Here is an 18,079-nt window from a genome sequence, read left to right as displayed (position 1 = left end):
AGCATGCTAGGAGAGAGCGGTGGGAGGAAAGCATCTGAGGCTGACAGTTCCCTTCCTGTTCCTGGTGCTAAGGCTTCCCCACACAGGCAGCCTGTGCTCTTGGTGCCACATCCACACCCGGCCCTGGTCGGAGCTCCTCTCCCGCGGTGCCAGACCTGTTCAGAGCTCAAAATCAGTTTGGTTCGTGAAAGGGGGTTTTGAGCTTTCCTGGGTTAGTCTGTTGGATACGTATTGCTAAATGTTCAGTATCGAACCATCGGCCAATGTCCCAACCGTCATCTTTACGCTTTTCAAACAGAATTTGTTAAAACATAGGTCCCAATTCCTACGGAGCAGAAAACTGGTAAAACACTGGCTAGCTCAGCTAAGCATTAGGGGTATGTGCTTTAATTTACATCTTTTTTCAAAATTGGAAGTTAATTAGAATCAAAGTGGATGACTTTTCCTGCAATTAGTATTGCCAAGTTTCAATAATACTTACTAACAGACTGGGTGTTGCAGCTGCCTTGGTGTCATAACTTTACATTTCCCTGGCTATCTTAGCCCTGAACAAGTCCGTCCAGCATTGGCTGCAGCTGCAACACCCACATAGTTTGGTGCAACAACCTCCTCCGCTTTATCTGCTGCTTCCTGTGCTCTACTTACGAAATGAGAACTCGGCCACGTGGGCACAGGCAATGAGCCGCAGCACCTCCGAACAAGAACAAGCGAGTTGCTGGGAGGAGCGTGAACAGCGAGTGTTACCCTGCTCAAAACATTAGCCAGTAGATGTTCCTGTTGGATTTAACACTGAGCGTTTTCCACGAAGCTTCTCCATCTGATGGTACAGCTGAAAAGCGAACCAGCAGCTGCGTTCGATGTGTTGATGGCCACAGTTTTACAACAGGCTTCCCGTTCTTTGACTGGCTCTGGTCCTGGGATAAGAGGTTTCAGAAGAAGTAAACGCTGTCTGTTCATTTCATGGGTGCTGTGAGCCAGTCCTTAATGGAAGGATGAAGGGGGAGAGTGACCACTGTAAGGTGTCCTGAGAAGTGTCTTTTCATTTTAAAAATAGTATCTAGCTTAGTCTGATGCCCAGTGCCTCCTGAAGAGTTATCCAGGCTTGCCTCTGGCCTCTTTCAAGGTCTGTTGCAGTCTCTGTTTAAACTTCTCGTACTTCCTTTGCACTTGCTGGATTTTGTCCTTTTCTTCTTTGTCCAGTATCATCAAGAAGTTCTGTAGCTCTGGGATGGAGAATGCGTCCCACTGCAGAAACAGCAGAAACAGAGGGGAAGTAAGCACACACCGTTCACCTTATTGCTTTTGTGTTGGTGGGGTTTCTTTCCCCTGTGAAGAGGAACAATAAAAAAAACATTTAAACACGTATCTGATCTCCAGGTAGCTTAATCTCACAGCATCATGTTGTGAGAGAGATGGGATAATGGGCTACAGCATAAAGGACCATCCCAGTCCTGAGCCCCTGAGACCGTGGATTTAATAGAAATTATCTTTACTCAGGTGAATTGAAGCTCCCACTGCCAGAGATGATGCAGCTCCCTAAGGAATTGAAATTTTTATGAGATAATTGGCGTAGTGTTCACCCGCACTTCTTGTTACGAAGGGGGCGCGAGGTCCCAGCAGGCAACGCTACCCGGCAGGAGCCAGTTCTCTTTATTTTACTGCAAAGTTATCAAAACCGTTTGAGCTTCAGCAAAGCTCCTGGCACGGGGTGCCGGCAGACTGGCTGCTCCGGCTGTCACCTACAGCAGCGTCGGGCTGACAGCGAGGAACAGGCAGAGCCACAGGCTGATGATTGCGATCACTTAATAAATACTGCTTTATGTCTGCTCAGCACTGCCGTGGGAAGACGGCATTCCTGCGGTGTCCTTACCAACCGCAGTCCCGCTCCTCCGGCAGCACGGCACGTCCCGAACCACCCCGCGGCACGGAGCCGCTCCCGGCACGGGAGGCAGAATCCCGCCAGATGCAGCAGCTCCCAACATTTGCCTTTGTTGTGCTGGGGAGCATGATTGCAACCAAAAACTGACTGTGAATTTATTACCTGAGCATCCCTGGCTTCTACTTAAATTAGTGGATTACTTGTAACAGTGTTTAGCCAATCCAGTTATTGAGGATTAACTCTGGGATGGCGTTGCTTGGTTCTGTAAACAGATTATGGTTTGGCCATCAAAACTGGCCTCAGCATTTTCACAGGTCAAGTTTAATTTTTTAAAAAATCAACATACATGAGGAGCAATAAATGATCCTTTTTGTTTGTTTGAAAAGTAAGGTACAAGCGGTCCATCGAGCTGATAATTTAGGTTTGGAGAAAAGCTATATCACACTTTGTATGGTAAACCCAGCCCCATCGGAGGGAAGCAGCCTTGCTTGCGTGGCACCGCTTCAGCCCGTGCTGCCTCTGCCGTACACCTCCCGGCTCTGCAACGCTGCCACGTGCTCCGCAACGCTGTTAGCGTTCATGTAAAAACCAAGGGAAAGAGTCACCGACATACCTCAACTTCCCCTGTTTCGTTTTCCTTCAGCACAAAACTGAGCACATCTGTGTCGGGGCCCGCCAGCAGCCGGAGGTACAGGGGGTACTCGGTGAGAGGGAGCTTCTGGAAGAGCACTGCAAGGGGACAGCAGACAGCCACAGTCAGCCCCTGGCTGCCAGGGCAGCAGAAAGCTCCAGAGGTCAACTGGAGCATGTAAAAGCGGTTCATGCTGCTCAGGATCATAGTGGAAATTGCTGAGTCTCTAACACAGATCCATACCGATCTCTGTTAGGTCTTAGGTGGCTTCAGCCCCCTTCTGAAAACCAGTAATTCCCCATTAGCTTAAGCAGCATCACCTCTTGTGGTGGTTGGGCCGTTTATTCATCTGAAACGTAGACACTGCCCGCCTGACACGCCACCGAGTCCTAGCAGAATGCTTTGGGTATGTTTCTGCAACACAAAATTGTAAGCAAAACTGATCGGTCGCAGGAAAGCTGGTGGGTCCGAGGGCACGAACTCACCTTGCCCATCCTTCCGCATCTCCTTGAAAAGTGCAAACTTCTGAGGATTATCCACCACCATGAATTTCTTCAGGAGCCCCTGGATCACCTCGCTCACCGTGGTCGTGCTGCTGATGTGGAGCTGCTTGATGGCGTCCAGCGGCAAGTAGAACGAGGTTCTCTTGTCCGTCATATCGGCCAGGTTCACCTCCTTGAGGGCATCGTAGATGGACTGCGGCCGGATCCCTGCCGGTACCGTCACGGGGCGGCGCAGTTTCAAATGGACTTTAATGAAACCTGTGTAGGTCCCGTCGTCGTTCTAAAGCAAAGGAGAGGGGGGTCAGGCTCCAGGGAGCCTTTCCAGTCCTTCCCCCCACTACGAGGGGTCTACAGCGCTGCAGCCTGCGGGGTGACTGCAGGACTTTCCACCCCTCGGTACTGCTAGGCATTTGAGGGTTTCTTATTAATCATGTAAAAAGTAACCAGTAATTTTGGGTTAGTCACTACTGATTTTCTCCTGTTCCTTCCACTCGGTAATGACTCATCCCTTCCTCACGTCTGTGCAATCTCGTCTTATTTAAAACCAACGCTGCTACAAGTCAGTTATGGAAACTATTACATCTAATTTGTAGCTGCAGCTAAGTGAGGACTTGAAACCTCTGGGAAGATCTTGTGTTCAGCGGGATGTCCCAACCATATTCCTCACATTTTATTCCCCGCTTACAGGCTTCTCACATCTCCACGTAATAAATCATCATTCAAGATCAGCCTGTCTCCCAACAGGTCCCTTACCCTACCCTCAGCTCTGCAAAAATCCAGAGGAAAGCCTGGCTCTGTACAGTCCATCCGCGGGTGCCAGGCAGGAACAAGCCAAGGGACCCACCTCGGGTGCCGGGAGCACTGGCCGGCGGTCCCACCCAAGGGCCACCACCAGCGGCTGAGCCCAGTCGAGTCCCAAGGCTGCATCAAGTCTCAAGATTGTATTTTCACTAGGCTTCAAGAAAAGTAACTCAAGAGTAAACATTTGGGTCCCAAATGGCTCATAGGAGTCAAGGGCTGATAAAAATCAATGGGTGAGACATTCCAGCAGAAATTACTGTGCAGCCTTCACAAAGGGAATTGTTGAAAGATCTATTTTAAATAAATTTCAGGTTTATTTTCAGATGTTAGCAAGCACCAGGGAGTTACGCAGCTGCTGTTCTTGGAAGTTCTACAATTTAATTATTTCACTCTAAGAAGCTTTTCTCCCTCTCTGTAAGATCCTGTGAAGTTTGTACTTTTCCGGTACTCCCGTTTGTAAGAGAGGCGATTTCCTTGTCTTCTCACCACACACCATGCAGGCTTCACTTAGAGGTGGTGATAAGCAAGTCTGCAATCAAAGCTTCAAAATATAAGGCACCTACTGTGGTTCTTAGACCTCCGCTTAAACAAGCTTGGCAGCGGCAGAGGAGGAAAGCATCTCTTTTTAGAAAGGCTTTCTGTCTCTAAATACACTCTGTCTTTCTGAACCCACTTTGCGTTTCTAAATCCACTTTGCGACAGCTGCTGAACTGCAGTGTCGCAGCCCCAGTTTTGCCGTGACTCATCCCCGCTAGAACAACGTGGGCTCATCCGTTTGCGGCAAGTGTCCCTCAGCACAGGCTGCCCAGAGGTTACCGCGCCTGCGCTCCCCGTCGAGGGGACGGAGGCGGGGAAGGGTTGCCTCAAGTGCCGGTGACTAACGCTAAGGAAACCCAAGCCGGGGAAAAAGCAGGTCGGGTAAGGAAGACAAGAACATCTCAACAGCCACAAGCCCTCTTGCCTTGGGGCTGCCTTCCGACAGCCTGGCTCAGTTCACAGCCCAGAGAACACAGCATCGGTCTTTCTGCGTATTACCTGACTAGAGCCCAATACATACCAGCTTCATCAACAGGCAGTTTGTAACTTTTGCATTGTATTTTTCTATTTTCTGTTTGATCTCCTGGATGGTCGGAGGCTTGGGTTTTTCTTCTTCTACTGTTTGTGCCACATTCTGAAATCAGAAGAGACAGGCTTTAGCTGGTTTATGTACGGGGTAACACCGCATCTGTTCAGCTCTGCTTTTTCTTGGGAAACGCAGGAACAAAGAGGCTGCGCGGATCCTGAGCTCATGCTAGCAGCGACGGCACAGGTGGAGATGGTCCCTACAGCCACGAGGTTAAATGTGCGGGATGCCACATCCCTGCCCCAAACCGCCTCTGTACACCAGTAACAGGCAGTGGAGGGGATCACAAAACCCCCTGTTAGTGGGACACTGAGGCACAGAGCAGTACAGACATCCCACTACAAACCAGGGCAAAAAATCCAGCCTTTAAAACCTCCTTTCAAAAAAGCCACCCACACCCGCCGAGTGTTTGCTTCTTGCCACACCGTTGAAAAATCACATCCTATTTCCAGTATTCATGGCTCTGCCTACCCCAGCCAGGCACCCCCTTAAAAGCCTGGGGTGCTCCTCAACCAGCTTCCAGCAGGTTCACCCAGGCAGAACCTGAGGTTAAATCTCTGCTGAATTACTCCTCCTTAGCTTTGGAAATTACAGCTCAGAGCAGTCAAATCACACAAGCAGCAAGCCGGCTGCACGACAATAAATCAGCCATTGCAAACCCAGTCAAGGCATCCCAGCCCATGCCAGAAACCGTTCAGCATCTGCCCACGCGTGGGCTCGCCGGGAGGACGGGAGGACGACGGCTGCTGCTGCTCGCCCAGGTTTTGGAGAATTTCCTCTTGGGAGGCAAAGCGACAGATTCGGCGCGTAGGTTGGCTTTACCTGCAGGTCGCGCATGGAAATGCGGCTAATGAATAACGGGAAAACACGATCCCGTTGCAGAGGGGCTGCTCCTGTGAGCTTCCCAAATGCCACCCAGGGTTTAGAGCGTTTAAGCAGAAAGGCAATGAATGCGTTTGGACACAGTGCTGGAGCAGAGCCCGGCGCTGCCGGCAGCACAGGCTGAGCCGACTCGGGACACGGGGCAGAGTCCCGGCCAGGAGGATGCTGCCGTGGGGTCGGAGCAGCTGCAAGACCCGCGCTAGAGGAGAGCAGGACCACGGTGCCCATTCAGGCCATCTAAAACGGGAAAAGTAAGGTGCTTTCTGCAGAAGAGGGACAGATCACGCATCTCTGGGGTACGCCGGAGGAAAGCACGCAAACCACCGCTGAGCCCTGCCTGCCCCTGCGCCCCACTGCTCCTGCCCGGCCCCAGGGAGACGGCTCTGGCCACCCAGCCTCCCCACGCCTCGGAGGCAGGCAAGCTCACGGGATGCCGGCCACCTCTCTCCAGGGACACGCAAGACAGGGAGAGAGCAAGAACAGTGTCAGGGGAGCCAGGAGGGAGGCTCTGAGGAGGCACCGGGAACACGCAGTTGCAGATGGTTTTCTGCAGAGACGAAGGTTTGTAGCAGCCTCGAGCGAGCGCCTGAGCCACGCTCCCACCTCCCATCTGCCCAAGTACCGCGGCACAGGCTGCGAAGGCCCACGGACACCCTGGAACCGAAATGTCAGGACGCGATCCTCCACCATCGCACCCAGCGTGACGGCAGAGCCCAGGCACACTCGGGCGCTGCGGGAACACAAGAACCAGCGAGCTCTTTTCCAAAAACCTGCTGGAAGGCAGGAAAGGACGCGCCAGCACGCAGGGGCAGGGATTTTGTGTGTTCCCACCCTAAGAGTTCAAGTGCAGCCTTGGCGGCTGCAGAGCCCCTCGAGGCTCCCAGGGCCATCCCCGGGTGCCGGTGCTTTGCCTGCACCACACAGGGCGGGTAAGGAGGGGAGGGAAACACACAGAGCACAAAGCTAAAGCTACTGAGCCACGGCCAGACGGGCAGCAAGTGCTTCTGGGGACCCCCCCTGCACCCCATCCCCATCCCCTGGGACTGCGACACCAAGCCCAAAGCAGGTACTCAGGACAAAAGCACCCGCTCACCTTCAGCATCCATCTGGAGCAGTCTGTTGCAGAGTTAATGGCTCCTGTATTCGTAAGATGGAAGCAAGGACTTGTGTGACCCTGAAGTAAATTCAAATTCACAAGTGGGCTAAGAAAATCTATTAAAGAAAAGAAAATACAGGGAGCTAAACTAACCCAGGAGTTCCTCAGCTGCACGGTAAAGCCCAGCAGCCACCTTTGGGTCTCCTCGTGGGAAATAACCGCTGCAAGGACGGGACCGTGCCGACTGCACCGCGGGTCTCTGCAGCCAGCCTGTGAGGACACACGGCCGAGCAGCGCTCCCCGCAAGGTACCGCAGCCGAACCCCTGTCCTGAGCACGTCTCCAGCCCAGGGACGCCGATCACGTCAAACCATGGTGCCAGATGCAAACCAGCAGCAAGAATGACAGCCTGCAGCAATACAGGCTGTTCGTTTCTTTGCACAATCGCTGGAGGTCTTCACCGGCTTCTTCAGCCACGCTGCCGGGCAGCGTGACGCGGGACAACAGCGGCATTCAAGAAGCCTCGATGACTTTATTGCCACAAGACCACTGGAAACTCCCTACATGAGGCTCATCTTGTGCTTCAAGGTTTGACGCCACTTGAGCCTGGGTTATCCAAAGCCCTTCAGCAGAGGGGCTTTCCACCCAGCCAGGAGAGCAGGTCTCCTCTAAAGCACAGCCTTCACCACCCCAAAACCCAGACCTGCTGCAAACAAGCCTGCCTGTGCCTTGGACTGTGCTCAGTGGGCCGTATTTCAGAGCGCAGCGCTCTGCTGCCTTGCCATAACTCACCACCTTCCCCGGAGACAGGCTGTGAATCCGTTTCACCAGCGCTGCCCGAAACGGCAAGCAGCGCTCCCGTATTTTATGTGGGCTCGCTCCAAAGTTAGCATTAGCGGAGAGCAGAAAGCGTGAAGGGATGCGCTATCGAGGCTGGTACAGAACAAAAACTGTAACCTCCAAGAAGGAAAAAAAAAAAAGAAAAAAAAAAAAAGCAACTTTGGGAGCAAAGCCCATCTCTTCCCAGGCAGCCCCGCAGCACATGAGACCAGGATGCAGCAAGCTGTAAGCAAGCCAGTATCGCCCCAGGCTACCCGTGATACTTCTTTTAGGAGGAGAACCAAGCACAGGACAAACTGAAATCCTGGTTGCAATCTGGCAAGACGGCTACAGCCCTGGGACTCAGAGAGCCCTGAATTCATTCGAGCGATTCCCCAGTGAGAGTTCACAATTTCTGCTTGAGACAGGCAAACAGCACGAGACCTCTGGACATGCAGATGTGGAGCAGTAACCCAATGGAGAGACACTGGCATTGCATTACAGTCCCCTTCTTGTTCAGTGCCTTAAGAAAATAAAAGCAAAGCTTTCCTGGGGTATTTAAGAAGTGCACATAAACATCCACTTATCATAGTGGCAATTTCAACTCCGCAATTTGTCCAAGTCCTTAGGCACATGCTTCACTGCAATCTATTGACGGCAGTAGGTCTTACATGGCCGCACACAGGTGCTGGGCTGTCGTGGGAGTCTTTAAAAATAATGCCAGGGGTAGAAACTTTCAAAAGTGGCACTGAGGAAAAGAAAAAAAAAATGAACAACAACAAAAAACTCCCCTTTAAGTTAACGGAAGATGTGCACTCAGACACTCTCCACCTCCTCACGTCACCCATTTCACAGCGCTGGAGACAGGCACAGCCGTGCTGCCACCCGCCAGGGCCGGCCCCCACCCCAATCCCGCAGCGAGGGAGCGCCAGGAGACCCCCGGGACCGACCCTCCTGCACGCAAAGAGACTTGTAGCTGCACAGCACAGCAGGAAGGCATGCCGTGCACGTACGCTACACTTCATCCGTGGCACAAACACAACCCAGTGCAGACCAGCATCCATCCAGACACGCACGGCAAAAGCAAACAGAGTGGCTCAGTCTGTCCCTGTCACTGCAATTTGCTTCTCCCCAGCGGGGCAAGGCCCTCCCCTCTTGTGATGTTTCCAGCTGAGGAAAATAGCGCGTGCCAGCAATTAAGAGCTTTCGGAGCAGCTCGCGCGCTGATGCCGCCCGGTTTCCATGGAGGACGCACGGTGCACCCAGGATCGCCGCAGCCTGGAGCGGTGCCGGTCCCCGGGGTTTCAAGCAGGCACACAGCAGACGCTAATTGCTTCATGCTCCAGGGAACCTCAATCACTCGCAGCAGGAGGAGCGGGAAGCCTGGCTCAGGAACAGGGTGCTGGTGGCACCACGTCGCAGGTCTCGCACCGTGTCCCCGCACAACTCCATCAACAAAGCCCTGCCCAGCTTCCAGCATCCTGCCTTCCCCCACGCCTGTGTCTGCACGGATCAGCCGTGCCTGCTGGTCCCTCAGCTCGCTCAGCCCCCCGACTCCCCCAGCGCACCCTCAGCCTCGCAAAAGGCTCGCACCCCTTCAGCCGGGCACAGGGTCAGCTGCAGAGCCCTGCTGAGCAGCCTCCCCAGCGCTCCCACGGCACCGGGACCCTGCCGAGGCACCCAGAGCTGCCCTGCTGCTGCTGCTGCGACCGAACCTTGCTCCCGGGAGCTGGAATTGGAGGGCGGCTGGGATACGCTGCTCTGGCAGGAGGGCAGTTTTGCCCCTCTCGCCTGCTGCTCCCATCCCAGTAGCTCTGGGGAAGGCAGGAGGCAGCTCAGCTCCCACCCGCACCAAGGTTTTCCCAAATCACTGCTGTCCTCTGCCCATCCTGCAGCTTCTTGACGCTCACTCAGACCCTGGTCTGGGAAAACGTATTAGGAAACACTGCCCGTAATTTATTTATTTACCACATCTATTTGTTCTGATTACCCCAGACATAAGCCAAAGCATCCACAGACCCCAGGATCCCACCGCACACAGGAGCGTACCGGCACCTGCACAGCCAGCGTGGCCAAGCCCCGAGAGCAGCACCGCACCTCCGCCATGCCGAACCTTCGTCTGGAAGAGCGAACGCCCTGACGTCAGGATTGCCCCAAGGAAATGGGATTCCAACCCTCGGCTGTCACAACTCCGACAAGTTACACGATCGTGCAGCCACAGCTACGGGTAACAGGTTGTTCTCTCCCCTTCCACGTACAATGGTAATTGAAAAAGAAACCCTGCATTATGGCAATTTGACAAATACAGGTTTTAACAGCCATATTATGTTCTCTTAGGGTTATTTTATAAGTCATCTTGCACCTGGTGTGGAATTAATTTGCTTTTATTAAGCTCCCAGTGACAGATGGTTTAACTCTTCCCACTCCAGCACAATTCAAGGTGTGCAGAGAGCAACCGACCTGCACTGGAAAACAAAACCAGTGGCCTTGCACAGGGCTCCCGGCCCTGCCAGCAGCTGTGACCCGGCCGTGGATTTAAAGATGTGTCTCTGAAACAGCAGGTTGTGCCTATGGCATAAAGCAGCATGGGACTCCCAAGCCCCTCGTCCCTTACATGTCAGCTGTGGTGCAAAAACCAAACCAGAAGTTACCACTTCCACAGTGCTAACGTCTAAGTGGGCTTGAAACAGCTAGGCCAGTTCTTAGAACTACTCTGATTGTACAAGGAAGGCTGCAACAGGTTCTGAGAGTCAGCTGGACCAATACTGCAACAAAACAGTGCCGCAATGCAAAAAAGCTCTTCACTTCCGCCCCAGGGACAGCACAGGAGCAATCCTACCGCACCAGCCTCCGCCAGCTCACCTTCCTCCTACACCCTCGGACTCAAGGGAAAGAAAGTTTTAATAATCTCTTTCCATGCAGCAATCCCACCACGGGGCTGACGAGCACAGCACACGCAACAGTGCCCGGATAAAACCCAAGGGACACGCTCCGTCCATGGCCGAGCGGCGAGGTTGCTGGAGCAGAGCTAACGCACACCCGAGGCGGCTGTCCCGCAGGATGTGGCACGGTGCCGTCCCGGCCCCGGCAGCTATTTAGGGCCGGGGGAGCCCTGCGGGACCACAAAGGGCACCGGGGCTCCGAGGGCGCACCCCTTCACCCCTTCTTGCTGTTCACGGCAGCGGTGCTCATATGCCGCAAGCCCGCAGCAGCGGCGACCACACCATCCCCAAGCCCCTGCACACCCCACGGGCAGAGACTCCGCTTTTCTGTTTTACAGACCCAAACCCGCCTGCGAGCAGGGCCTGAACCAGCCCAGCAGCACCAGCACCGTGGCGGGGAGAGCCCTGGGAAGGGCGGCCACTGCCTGGGAAGAGAAGTGCTGCTCCTTCCGTCACGTACGATCAGATCAGCTCCTTCTTGCTCTTCACAAACCTCCCCGGACCTCCGGTTTTGCACAGTTTCTGGTGCAGAATATGCAATTCTGGCTGAAGGAAGAAAAACAGAAGCTATTAACCATAAACCGTTGCCACATTTCCTGTTGTACCGGGACAGGATGAAACAAAGCTGTTAACAACACACCAGCTCGGTAACTCTGCCTGCACCTAAACCCCGGCAGTCACTGCTGGACCCGCGGCTCTCCTGGCTGGAAACCGGGAAAGAGCGATGCCAGCCACCCTCAGGGACGGCCTGGCCACACACCGTGACGTCTGTGTGCCAGCCTGCAAAACCAGCGCGTTCCCATCGCCTCCGTGCAACTGGAAGGAAAGCGATGGCGAGACTGGAGCTGCCAGGGTGCTTCCACTCCCACCCTGTTAAAAACCTGATGCAGAACACTGCGTGGCCCATCGCAGCCTGCTGCAAACGGGCTCCCCTCCCATAACCGACATTATTTCTCAATTGCAAGAAACATCAGTTGTAAGAAAGGACTTGAGCCTCATCTGGCACTTGGGCTAATGCTCGGCAGGATAAAAGCCACCCAGAACAAGTGCCCCGGGAAGAGGCAGGCAGCCGCAACGGACAATGCCCTTCGCCTGGGGCTGGGGCAGCCGCCGTCCCGGCAAGTTAGCCACGCCGGCCTCCTCTTTGCAATCCACCACTCATCTAATGAGCCGTGAGCTTGTGACAGGCTATTATGGAGGAGGTTAAAAAACCCATGGGCCATCATGACTATGGTGACATACTCTCAAAAGAGTGATTCTAAGCCAAGAAAGGCAACAACAAAGCCTCTGTGACAGATTTTTCTATTTATTGGTTTGCAAGGATGCCAGGAGAGACACGCTCCACGTCCAGCTGAAAAGCATCCTTCCGACAGCCTCTCACCTTGTAGAAGTCAACCCCCAACTTAAAAACCTTTTTAAAGCAAGGAAAGGCAGCAGCTCTGCACCACACCGGACCTCTCTGCTGGGAATAACAGCTCTAGGTGGGACCCGGGAGCTTCCCGACGCCGCTGCAGCGGTACAGAGGGGATGGTGCCCTCTCCCCTCAGCTTCCCAACCCACCGCAGCCCCAGCCGGCCCCCAGGAGCCGGCACGTGGTTACGGCTCGGAGGCACAGCTCAGGAGGTGGAAGACCGGCAGCTCATGAACCGTGGCTTTGCTAGCCATAAAACCAGAGGTGAAAGGCACTGTAGGTAGAGAGGCTGAGCGTGCACTTCCAGGGGACACTCCTTGGAGCGAGGGCTGCTTCCTCGCAGCCACAAACCAGCCTCAGAGACACCGGCCCTGTCCCCTTGCTCCCAGCCAGTTTTCCTCACCAGCTATTTAGCTAATGAATTTGAATAGCAGAATGGTGGAGATGGGTTTGGCCCAACCTCACCACATTCTTGGCAACGACTGTCCTATCTAGAGGCAGGAGTGGCCAAGTCCTCCCTGGTGTGCTCGGGCACAGATCCATCGCCATTTACATCAGCAACGCTGCGACAATTCGCCTTCCCAAAAACGCAGCCCAAGCTCTCCCTTTGGCTCCCATGTTCAGATTACAAGAGTATTTCAAAGACCTCTTCTGAAGGGATTTTACGCCTCAGGGCATCAATCCTCAATTCTTCCGCTTATTAAGGAAAGATTTGTCAAAAAACAAAGCCCGGAGAAGCGTGTCCGAGCGCTGCTGGCCGGGGAGCCGTGGCTCAGAGGAGCATCACCAGCTCACGCCCTGCAACCACCATCGCACCGCAGCACAGAGGAGTGGAGAGAAATGTGAATGCTTCAGATTTGAGCCAGAAACATGAGAACCGGCAACTCAGAACTGTAACTCCAGCTGCAGCAGGGAGCGGCGATGGCTGGGGGCAGCGGGGCCGGGGCAGCATCGCACAGCCCGATCACAGTCACCAGAGAGCTGGGACACCTCTGCTCTTGCACAGCTCTCCATCGCTGCCAAACACCCAATGCCTCCCCCTTCACCGCACCCTCCCATGGTTCTCAGCACTATATGGGGAATGGATTGACTGCTCGAGCATCGATGGGCGGGAGGAAGAATCATACAACAGATTTGAAAAAATAAATAAATACATATTTCACTCCCTTTGAGAAGCTCAAGTGAGATGCTGCGGTTTACCTCGGGGTTCAGAGGAAAAGGCAAAAGATAGAAGAGCAGTGCATCTCTAGAGAAGGATCGCCGCTGCATTTCAGAGAGGTTAGAGGCAAGTGAAGACAGGCTCGGTGTTTTGATTGCCATGGAGATTTCACTTAGAAACCGTTTTTCTTGCCACATCCCTGCTCAGCAGCAAGAGCCGAGCAGGTCCTCCCAGGGAGCTCCATCTCAGGGGGGTCTGGGCTGGACGAGACCCCACGGGTGCCTGACCACAGCACCGTCTGTGTGCACAGAGACCAGCCTGGCGGGACCCCGGCCCAGATCAAGGAGGCTGGGTGGATCAGAAGGATCCACTGATCCTCAGGGGCAGACATTTGGGAACCGATCACAGCCTCGCGGGGCCAGGAGAAGGCCCTTTCTCCCAGGAGATGTGCCCAGGGCCACTCCTGCACCCCAGGCTGTGCCGGACCCCCTGCAGACCTGCCTCCCCTCTGGAAATCACTCCGTGCTCCAACAGTCCTTCAGAGGACACAAAAGATGGACCGAGGACAGGGTCCCGAGCTGGTCCCTCGGCTCCTTCCGCGTTGCACCATGCACAGCACCAGGCAGAGCAACACCCCTTTTGCCCACCCAGCACCGGCAATGTAACTGCTGGACGGTTACCTGCAACCCACGAAACGGCACAGATGCTGCACCGATGGCCAGCCAATTCTGGGACTACAGGGTTTCTCCAAGGCTGGACAGGATCTTGGAGATCGCCTTTGTCCATGCCCTGCTTGGGTTTTGAGCACCTCCAGGGATGTAGCCCCCCTCGCAGGCACCACTGCGTGCTGCCGCCATGAAGGGCTCGAAGAGAGGGAAAAAACAGACACGGGGCCAAAACCACCTCTGCAGTGTCCTCTGACTCTTGCCCAAAATCACGTAACTCCCCACCGGCCGCCCTCTCCAGAGACGCTCCCGCACAGCGCACCCCCGCAGCGGTGTCTGCCCTGAGCCAGCAGCACCCAGCGGCACAGCAACACCGCCCGTGCACCCCACTGCAAACACCTCCATGGCGTCCCAGCTTCCCTCTTCAGCGGAGAAGGCGCTCGCCTGCTGAGTTCGTGCAGGGACCCCTGCCCAGGCATGGATCTGGCCCCATCGCCCCCACCCCTGGGTCCCGTCCTGGGTGAAACTGCATTCTGACCCCCCCATTTTCTATTCTTGGCCAGAAACTTGCCCCTTTCTCCTCTAAGCCGGCTCTCCTGGCAGCCACTGATGCAGGACTTGAACAGCAATTTTGCAGAGTTTTAAGCAATCACGCTTCAGGCAGAAGCCACTGAAGCCATTCAGCTGAAGAGTCACAAAAATGCCAAGTAATAGATCTCTGGGGATGAGGTTACATCTGAGATGTAAAACGTTTTTTTCCGTATGAAAAGTGATTGCACTGATGGTTCTGAAAATAAAAAGGAATTAGAAAATTCCTAGAAAGAGGCTCTTCAGACTAATACAGTTATTTCAATCAGAAAAATCCTTTCTCTAATCATAGTCATCAAATTCCACTCTATTTTTTTAAGTGCCAGGAGGCCTGTATGTCCTCTCCTACCCCACATACAACACATTCCCTCTACAGAGATTGTTTCCTAGGTCTTTTAAGACATGCCTCCCCAAGTTATCCGTATTTAGCTTATTCCTGCCCAGCACAGGGCATGCCCACGGGCTGGCAGCTGCCGTCGCTGACCACACTGTGCATCCTGGGCTCGGGAATCATTCCTGAGCATCTAAAGATGGACAAACGTTGTCATTCCGAAACACACCCAGCAAGTTAACGCACTTTTGGGTCCAAGTGGATGTCTTCTGCCCGTGGCCAGGAGCAGGTACCATACTTGGGGGTGAAAAGCAATGCTGTTGCCACACACAGCTCTCGCAGCAGTGGAAATAGTCCATGTTCAATAACGTGGCTCAAGAGAATTAAGATGCCAAGTGAAAAAGAGGGGACAGGGAATGAAGCAAAACCCAAGGGAGATGTCCACCTGGGGCTGTGCCTGTCCCCTGTCCCTCTGCTCTGCCGGCTGCTCCCCAGGCACACGCTCTCCTTGCCACCCTCCGTCCAGCCCAACCTCACCAGACCACCACCTCCTCCTCCTCATCGTGCTCCAGGGCCACCTCCATCCAGAGCTGAGGTCCAGCCTCATGCTCCTGCAGGACCTGCACCACCACCAACCCCCCAGCATTCCATGAACCCCCCCAAAACCTTCTCCCACCAGGGCTTGAGGATGGTTTCCACCTCCAGACGGAGAAATGCGAGGACCCACCTCTGCCCACAGACCCATTATGCAACATCGTTTGCTTGAGCAGCAAATTTTGTGCGTGTGGTTTTTTTTTCTTTCCATGCACAGGAACCATTTCCTCCCCGTAACACCGAACACCCAAAAGGCTCCATCTTCTCCAGCAGCCGCGAGGTCTGTCGCCCACGCCTGCCGCAGCCAGGCGAGAAGCCGGGCGAAAAGGGGCTGCAGCAGCCCCCGACCCCTCTGCGAGGGAGCGCTCCCGAGCACGAACGTGGTCAGGATGATTTGGAAAGGTAGCCGAGGATCTGCAGTGCCCCGGCTCAAAAAGAACAGCGTTAAACCGGCACGGGGTGCAGCGCCTATCGCACTAACACCGTGATCTTTTACATCTCCTACACAAATGAATCATCAAATGACATTTAAAAACCAGCAGTACGTGTCGGTTAATCATAGCGAGAGGGAGCTGCTGGCTAACAGGGAATATCCCATGTTAAACCCAAGGGAGCATTTCTTCAAAGAAATTAAAATAAAATTGCCAGTTGATTGAAACTCTCCCCCAGAGCAATCCCCCGGCCCCAAGGAGAACAGCCCAGGTCGCCGGGAGAGCCATCCCGACCCCGCGCTGCAGAAAGCTGAACCCCAAAGCACCGGTGAGGATTGCAGCTCAGCAGCCTCAGTGCAAATATAGCAGAGCCCGAAGAGGAGCACGTCGGTGCTGATGGTTTACAGGGGAATTTTTAAGTGAAAAAGCTGCTCCCCGGGCCAGATCTCATCTCTCGGCACTGCAGGGCTCTTGTTCCTGAGCGAAACACCCACTTCCGCAGCAGCGCTTTCTCGCCTTCTCCTTTTATGCTCAGTTCTGGTTGGGGCCCCAAAGTTTATGACAGGGATGTTCTTTTTTTTTTTTAAACAAACACTTAAAAAACATGAAGCAGCCTTGTCAGCGTTACCGATACAGAAATCTCGTCCTGGGGTGAAACACTGCCCAGCGTTCTCTCCTTCTCCAAAGGCAGGTACACACGCACCCAACCGCCCAGAAAAGGATCAGATTCATCGCTGTGTTAACAAGTTCAAATTTTCACCCATGGTGCATATTCTGCGAGGCCAAACCAGGGGTCCCTGGCCGGGAGCCTGACCCGCGGGTGACAGCTGGCAGGGTTGCTGCCTGCCCCCCTAAAGCTGAACACACACATTTGCAGTCGGCTCCTCCACCGCGGATCCCCCGGGAAGGGGCCAACCCGGCATGCAAAAGGTTGAGACATGGCTGAGAAAAATCTGCAGCAGTGCAGACCCCCCGCACGGGAGCGGGGAGCCCACAAGAGGCAGACAGAGCCCTCCTCCCCGCCAGCAGCTCTGCCCTGACTCCAGCTGCAAGCTAATTTTGGCAGCACCTGCAGCCAAACGTGCAGGAACACCCACATCTCCCCTCGCCGGCGAAGCCCCCCACCTCCCGCCCAGCACAGCCCTTCTCACTAGTTTTTAAGCTGTTACCTTGGCAGAGACCTTGTTCGGTGTGCTCCGGAAGAAAGAGGTTTTTGCTGTGAAAAAGCAATCCTCGAGGTCTTCATCCAAGCTACAGTACCCGCTGCTCATGCTGCTGCCGATGGTCATCGAAACCCAGCAGAGGCGAGAGGCCGAGCGTGCACGGGGCTCACCGGGGGGCTCGGGGGGCCGGCGACCATCGGCGGTCCCTGCTCCGGCTCCCGCACCAGCAGCGAGCCTGCTCTCACATCCTCGGCTTGCCGGCGCTTATCTGCAATAGCTCCTTCTGCTCATCCTCCAGAGCCAGCGGAGCTATTTCTCTTTAACAGGCAGCCGTGCCGGGTAACCCTTCCCTCTCCTCCTCCACCCGCCTCCCTGCGCAGCGGCGCTGGGGCAGCATGGAAGGGGCAGAGCTGCGAGTTTGCTCCCGCTCTTGGCGCCCAGGTTCGCTCGCCACCCGCGGTCTGGTCCCCCGGGTGCCCGCGCAGCATCGCCTCCCCTTCCTGCGCTCGCCTCGCACCGCACAGCCCTGCCACTTCCTCTTGCAAAATTTCTCACCCCGCTGCACGCCGGGGCCGAGGAGCTGGGACTGGCCCCCAGGTACCCCCAGCACCTCCTTTGCCACCCAAAATACATCCCCGTGGCCCGCTGGCTTCTTGCTCCTTCCCTGTTAGCGCATCCTCAAGAGCTGCGTTGCATCTGCTGTCTTAGGGAAGCAAGCCCAGGCTGGACCGAGCCTGACCGCGCTGCCGAACGGTGACGGGGAAGGGGGGGAAGCTGGCGAGGACGTGGCCTCAGACCTTCCTTGGGGGTGCCAGGAGCCCCTGGTCATCACACTCTGGGAGGCAGTGGGTGCGTCTCCACTCCGCAGCTAATTTTAGAGCAGCGGGAGCGATTTCAGCAGCGCTGGCAGCCGGCTGAGGCAGCTTCAATTGCAGCCCAGCAAAAAGCCGTTCAGCTCCTCAGTCCTGTTCACAAGAAGCACTCGCTCCAGACTGATTAAAATGCTGTGTTGGCCTTGGAAAGAGCCTCAGAGTGACAGCATCATCCCTGCTCCCCTCTCCC

At 54.8% G+C, this 18,079-nt stretch overlaps 1 protein-coding gene across 1 annotated transcript; it reads right to left on the bottom strand.

Annotated features, from left to right (window-relative positions):
• Positions 1–1,092: 1,092 nt before the first annotated feature.
• Positions 1,093–17,143, bottom strand: RASSF5 (Ras association domain family member 5). Its single transcript, XM_059831279.1, has 5 exons — positions 17,024–17,143; positions 4,872–4,985; positions 2,996–3,293; positions 2,493–2,608; positions 1,093–1,245 (listed from the first exon to the last, which is right to left on the bottom strand). Exons 1-5 carry the CDS (start codon positions 17,141–17,143, stop codon positions 1,093–1,095), a joined length of 801 nt encoding a protein of 266 aa, XP_059687262.1.
• Positions 17,144–18,079: the final 936 nt, after the last annotated feature.

Source organism: Gavia stellata, chromosome 30, assembly GCF_030936135.1.
Source record: "Gavia stellata isolate bGavSte3 chromosome 30, bGavSte3.hap2, whole genome shotgun sequence".
Classification (NCBI taxonomy): Eukaryota; Metazoa; Chordata; class Aves; order Gaviiformes; family Gaviidae; genus Gavia; species Gavia stellata.
Note: the sequence above shows the minus strand (reverse complement) of the source record. Positions and strands in the feature narration are given on the sequence as shown.